The 6,821-nt window shown below is 39.8% G+C and overlaps 1 protein-coding gene across 3 annotated transcripts in view; it reads right to left on the minus strand.

Annotated features, from left to right (window-relative positions):
* Positions 1-6,740, minus strand: part of Cdc2rk (cyclin-dependent kinase 10) — a 78,976-nt gene extending 72,236 nt beyond the window's left edge. For 2 of the 3 annotated variants that reach the window (XM_075704463.1, XM_075704460.1), the window contains exons 1-6: positions 6,554-6,739; positions 6,342-6,414; positions 6,173-6,244; positions 5,966-6,068; positions 5,772-5,853; positions 2,446-2,513 (exon numbers count right to left, since the gene is read on the minus strand). In XM_075704463.1, coding sequence (XP_075560578.1) covers positions 2,446-2,513; positions 5,772-5,853; positions 5,966-6,068; positions 6,173-6,244; positions 6,342-6,414; positions 6,554-6,649 — 494 coding nt within the window. In that variant the 5' untranslated portion in view covers positions 6,650-6,739. Of the gene's footprint in view, positions 1-2,445; positions 2,514-5,771; positions 5,854-5,965; positions 6,069-6,172; positions 6,245-6,341; positions 6,415-6,553 lie in introns of all 3 variants that reach the window. The other variant, XM_075704452.1, reaches the window with a different exon arrangement.
* Positions 6,741-6,821: the final 81 nt, after the last annotated feature.

Genomic DNA, 6,821 nt, shown 5'->3' on the forward strand with positions numbered 1-6,821 from the left:
ATCTAAATCATTTTGCAAATTTTTAGCATCATCTGAACAGGTTATTTCGCGGTACACAACACAATCGTCAGTGAATAATCTCATTGATGACAGAACATTTGTAGACACATCATTTATAAAAATTAAAAATAACAAAGAGCCTAGTGCCGACCCCTGAGGTACGCTGGAGGTTACATGAATAACATCCGATGTCGCTCCATTCACCACTGCGCATTGTGATCGCAGTGTAAGGTACTCCTTTATCCAAGCGATTACTAGGGGATTAATGTTAAAACAATGCAGTTTGTAAACTAATAAATCATGACCTACTACATCAAAGGCTTTTTTTGAAGTCGATAAACACAGAATCTATACAATTCTCTTGACTCAGCACTTCCCACACATCGTGAACAAATTCAGTTAATTACGTGACACAAGATACACCATACCTAAAACCATGTTGTTTAGGGTCCATCAGCAAATTAGTGTTAATGTGCTTCATAATGCTAGCATATAAAATGTGTTCCAGGGTTTTACATGACATTATTGTCAGTGATATGGGTCTATAATTGCATACATGTTGCGGGGCTCCGATTTATGAATGGGCACAACACAGGCCTGTTTCCATTCATTTGGAAGGCAGCCTGTGAGTAGTGATTCTGCATGCAGCACTCTTAAATATGGAGAAATGAACAGCGCACACGACTTCATGAGGCCGCATGACAATTCATCCGGGCCAGCTGCTTTGGAGGGTTCCAACCACTCTAGCAGTGCTCTAATACCACTTCGATCAATCACTATGCCTTTCATCCCTTGTATGTTTATAGTTTTAGGGTAAGGTGGTAGCTTATATTACTTGAACATAAAATCTAAACAATCTGCACTCCTGAGCATGTACCGAAGCTTGAGGCACAATTAAAGCAGCACAGCTGTTGAAACGAATAAATCAGGCAACTTGGACATTTTGCTGTATTCACCCCTGCTGTCATTAAAAAAGTTATGCGGTTGAGTCAGCCAAAGCGCACATTTCTAATAGTTCGTTTAGGGAAGTGCAACAAATACTAGAGGTGAATTCTGATATCTAACTTTTATTTTTTGAGACAATAAAAATTAATAAAAAAAATTGCAGTCTTCAATTCATACAATTGTTCCTTCTACAAGAGTCTAAAGAAAATTATTAGCAACATGTCAGAGAGCGATCAATCAAGTTGACTGATTTCCTGTGGCACAGTGAGAAGACGAATAACAGCATTTTGTTAAATGTAGAGTGAACAGGCTAACTATAGTAAGTGCACAGTGACTGCTATACACACCGTGAAAGTTCTAAGCTAGACTATGAGTGAATTTATAACAAAAAGAAAGCAAGAAAAAGGCCTAAAAAACAAACATTAAATTCAATGAGCCCCCAGAAAATGCAAAGCAGACTCCGAAATTAAGTGTTAGCCTTGAGAGGCCACTTTAACTAGTTTTTCTTTTGTGAGGTTTTATTCTAGGGTAGATTTCATGTCTTTTATAACCAACAGCCATTTAACAAATACACCTATAAGGTCATGACACGCTGAACTGACTCTAAGAAAACACAGCATGGAAAGATGCTTTGAATTAACTTTTTAAATGTGAAAGGCAGAAAGGTGATTTTTAAATGAGACCAAAATATCTGCATAATGATAGTTAGCTTTGACGCACATTTTCATAAGCAACTGCACTGAAATACTGACTCCATGGAAATAAATAATTCAAATATGTGCATATTTGAGGTTCCAAGCTATATATATACATAATAGAAAATCGACTTCTAAATTCAAATGTGAAAAAATTGATATTCTTCTGCAACTTTTCTGTCTTAAAATATGTGTCTCCTTTCATTGCCATTTGGAAACTTAAGGCAAAAAAGATAAAAGATACAATAACCCTAAGGCAAGACTGTCTAATTGTACTAAGTGTTCCAGTAATGAGTGATTATTGGACCCACTGCAGCAGAAAGTAAAATAAGATTTTCTACGGTCTCTCCTTGCAGTGTGGAGTATTGTTAATTGGAACAGCAATGTACAATGTACAAAATGTGTGGCAATGCATTTTGCCACACATTTTGACCACATATATTTTTAAACTCTTGCTGCATCCATAGAATTTTTAGTGAATAGGTATGCTTTGTGTGCCCAGTTGGCTTCAAGTTCAAGTTCAAGTTTGAGAGGCATTACAACCATGCCTCTCGAAGTTTTTAAACTATAAATAAATTATTTATTTTAGATCATTTCCATCTATTACTGCTTATTACACAGATCCTGACATTCACCATCTTGAATGATGCACTACCAAATAATCTCGTACTCAAATGCGTTGCATTTCATGATAACGTAATGCCTCCCCTAAAAAAACTGGTAAAGCACGTCAGGCTGATAGATAGGCCTACTCAGAGCACGGCTTCTAGTGCTCCCCAATGGCAGAACAACAAAATGTACAGACCTGTGAACGATGAAATTCTTATGCAGGTACTGAAGACCTTTGAATAGCTGCATCATGATGCACTTCACCTAAAAGGTAAGAGAGCAGGTGTTGACATAGCAAACACCAAAGAATAAGACATCTCTTGCAGTGTACATTCTTACAGCCAAAGTGTAAAAATTATGGAAGTCACTAAAAATTTCATGGTGCAAGTAAGGTCCAAGCATCTTGCAATACATATATTTTTTCAAACACTACAGAGGAAACCACCTGAAACACACTTCCAATTTGTTTTTAGTATGTATATTTAGTTTGTTTATAAGGTGGATGTGTTTGAGAGACCTTCCTCATGTTGACTTCATTTTTGTACCTCCCCATTCCTGCAACAGCCCTGATGGGCTGCGATATTTACAAGCAAACAAACAAACAAATTTGTGAATCCATGACAGCTTAATAAGGTACTGATCTGGGCAAGTTAGTATGCCCAGATCAGTAGTGTATTAAGTATATTGTACGAAGAGATTAAAGACTACAGCGATCAAACTGAACTTACAAGGGCACTGACAAAATAGTGCAATAGTGTTTAGACTGGAAGATGGTATGATTAATCTAGAGAGAACATTCACAATGTAAACAACAACAAACAAAACAAATTCAGCGTTTCCTTGCAGATCTAATGTAACGCTCCAAAATGTAAGCCAGCACAAACACTTGGATGCTAAAATCTTGTCTAATCTCAGCTAGACAGCTCATGTGAAGACCATAACCACAATGGCCATGAAGAAGTTATTCCTCAAGTGGATGCCGACACTGAACATTGAGCATATGTCACCGTTGCCATACTGGTCCTTAAATATGGGAATATAATTTGGTTACCTTCACAAGCAGTGGTATCAACATGCTTGAAGACATGCAGCAGAAAGCAGTTAGACTTATTTTCACTCATTATCGCCACATGGATGCCTCGACAGAATTGTTAATGTCATGCAGGATTACTTCCATTCCAAAGTCAAGCTAAACTTCACCACCTAAGTTTTTATATATACTAGTGCACAAGTGCTTTAATGTAAGCCACTAAGATACATTGAAACTAAGCAAACTAGAGAAACGCTTCAAAGACAAAATTTCACACTTCAAGAATATTCATGAAACAAAAGCAAATTATATTACTCCTTTTTCTTCTAGATGCATATGAGAATAGGATGATTTTGACCAGCTTATAATACAGCAGCAAAATATAAATTTCGAGAGCTGGCAGAAAAGGGAGTACTACCTGTGGTTTGGTAGTTGTTAAGCCCTGATGAATGTAAGTGTATCACATGTCATGCTTTCCCTACCTTTGCGCATGGATTGTTTTTGGCACATACATTATTGTCCTTGAATGATTTTTTGCATGACTTCTTCGGTTTAGGCGGCTATTTATGCCTGTAGAATATGAACTTATATGCTTACACTAACGTTATGCATTGTGCATGCCTTTTCTTTCTTTTTTGTTTTTGAAATTTTCTTGCCTGATTATATAGCTGCAGATTTTCTAAGAACTATATGTGGCCTCGATTCCCTGAACAGACAACAAATCATGAATTATACTATCTTTAGATGCACCAAATTCAAGATATACGTAAGGTGAAGTACAGCTTCAAGTGTGTTGAGCAGGACTCCACATACAATTACAAAAATTAGAGCTACCCGCCGTGGTTGCTCAGTGGCTATGGTGTTGGGCTGCTGAGCACGAGGTCGCGGGGTCGAATCCCGGCCACGGCGGCCGCATTTCGATGGGGGCGAAATGCGAAAACACCCGTGTGCTTAGATTTAGGTGCACGTTAAAGAACCCCAGGTGGTCAAAATTTCCGGAGTCCTCCACTACGGCGTGCCTCATAATCAGAAAGTGGTTTTGGCACGTAAAACCCCAAATATTATTATTATTAAAAATTAGAGCTGGTGGTCAGGTAACATCACTGATGTAGGAGTCAGTCAGCACAGTGGTTGCAAGTTGGGCATACTAGCATACATACTTGCAAGCCATACTTTGATAATTTGATTGTCTTAGTAAAAGATGAGGGGATTACCCACTCAATGGATAATGAGGGACAAAAGACAAGAAGCTCGCTTTGTGCTCCAAGGGAGGTGACAGCAGAGGACCAGGCTTATCCCTATGTCAAATGTGGAAAGTGCAGTGATGGAGGAGAGAACACATGTGTAACTGCTGGCGACATAGTCATTGTGTAGGTTGTGAGCAGTGCACCAGGCCGACTGGCACAAGCATCAGTGGCAAGTGACATCACTTGACCACTACCTCCTGATGTTCACAATGTATGAGTAAGTCCTGCTTAACACACCCTACCACATACATGCAAAAGAAAATACAGCATGAAAAGATCCTTTGAGTGGACATTTAAAATGTGAAAGGCATGCATATAGGTATGCATATTGAACAGGTCGCATTAAAAGATCTAATTAATGAATCAGCATGCAGCAGAGAATTTGAGGCCCCATACCATGGTTACAGCTACTTCTAAGCACTCTCCCCTCAAACCTACTCTTGAAAACAAAAAAATGAAAAACGGAGAAAAGCAAGACATTTTTGTCATCTCCCTTAAAAAATGACATGCTTTACATTGATCACAAGCCGATTAACTATCAAGTAGTTTTCAATGCAAAAAGAAATCGTGTCGCTAAACCTAGAATATATTTCAGCAGAAATGCAGTCACAATTGCTAATGTTGTTTGGTAAAACCATCCACAATGAACAAGTGTGCATACTACAACTGCACTGCAGGACTAGTATTTCATCGACATGGAACGATAATTGCTTAAGTTTCGTCCAGACAGAAGAGTAATGCTGCAGGTAGCATCCCGAGGGATTCCATATTTTACAACTACTGCTCCAGAAGGGCACTTGTAACTGGCAAACGGAGGCCTCAGGAGAGCACTTGACACTATAATAAAATAGGCAACACAGGATCTCTGGGGCACCCAAGTGGCAGTGGGGGGGGGGGGGGGGGTCAAAGATGAAACCAGGGCGGTCTGTGCCTTTCGGCAGCTGAGGCCGGAGCATGCCGATACACCCCCATCACGTGAAGTCCTCGGTATGCCCTGAATCCACGGACCAGTCCAGATTGCAACTTTGGTGTTCCCATTGCTCTTTTGGTGTCCTGGAGATGCCGCAAGTATACTCAATAATGACATGTTGTTAGAACATGTATAGTTAATAACAAAACTCTGTAACAATGTTGTTACAACCAGGCTTTCGTCAGTCTGGATGGAACTTTAGCCAATGTTATCATTGCATCTGGCCAAAACGCTGGACACACTTTTCATTTTACGTGCAATAATATTTACTGTACCTGTGACTCGGAAAATGGACTTTGCATGTTGTCTAGCAGGCTTGCCAGGTCTTGCTCGCAGTACTCCATCACGAGAAAAATACTGGAACAGCGCAGGCAGACGCATAAAGCCCACAAACACCATACATGTCGATCTAAATGAAGGAAATATGGGCTCGAAGGGTAATGATGCCAAGGTATACACGATAACTTGCCTTTCCAAGCTTTTTCCAACAGCAACTTCTTTCAGGTTGACAATGTTTTGGTGCTGAATATTGAGCAAAAGGTTGATCTCCCGCAACCCGCTGACAGGAATGCCTGCGAAAGGTCTCATCAACTTAAAACAAGAAACGCACTAAATTTCGACCGCCAGGCTAACAGACGAGTAATAAGCTACTGCAGAACACGTCGGTGGTAGTTACCGTCTTTTTCCTGTTCCATTCGTACTTTCTTCATTGCAACAACTTCTCCAGTCTTCAAGTCCTGAGCCCTATCTGTAAAATAATAAAACGTGGCACCCTGAAAGCTCGCATCGAACAGTCCATACACTGCAACGAGACGAAACGTGTGGAATTTGGATGGAGCACTTACAGACGATCCCATATGTGCCTTCTCCGATTCTGTTCAGTTTTTCAAAGTCTGTAACTAATCGGCACCGACCTGTCTGTAGCAAAAGATAAACTTTTTCAAAAATGCATGATGCGCGCAACGCCAAATACGAGTTTAATAAAACATTCTGAAGGACAGCGACACAAAACAGCGACACAAAACAACGACTCATTACAACGATACACAAAACTTACAATGTCCTTCTCTGGGATTTCAAAAAACTTTCCAGTGGACAATGACGCTAAAACAACGCGTTTCTCGGGCGCTGCTTGGTTTAAGCCGGCATCCATGATTACTTTAACAAATCATAAACAAAAGTGTGCGAACATTCAAAGCTGCAGAGCCGGCAGAGCTGAAGCTGAGGAACAATTGGATTGGACTTAGATTGGACTGGATTAAACCACCGCAAGAAAAGCACAAGCTTGTGTCAAATTATTTCATAGTTACAATAACAAATAATAG

Source organism: Dermacentor variabilis, chromosome 1 (genome assembly GCF_050947875.1).
Source record: "Dermacentor variabilis isolate Ectoservices chromosome 1, ASM5094787v1, whole genome shotgun sequence".
In the NCBI taxonomy this organism is placed as follows: Eukaryota; Metazoa; Arthropoda; class Arachnida; order Ixodida; family Ixodidae; genus Dermacentor; species Dermacentor variabilis.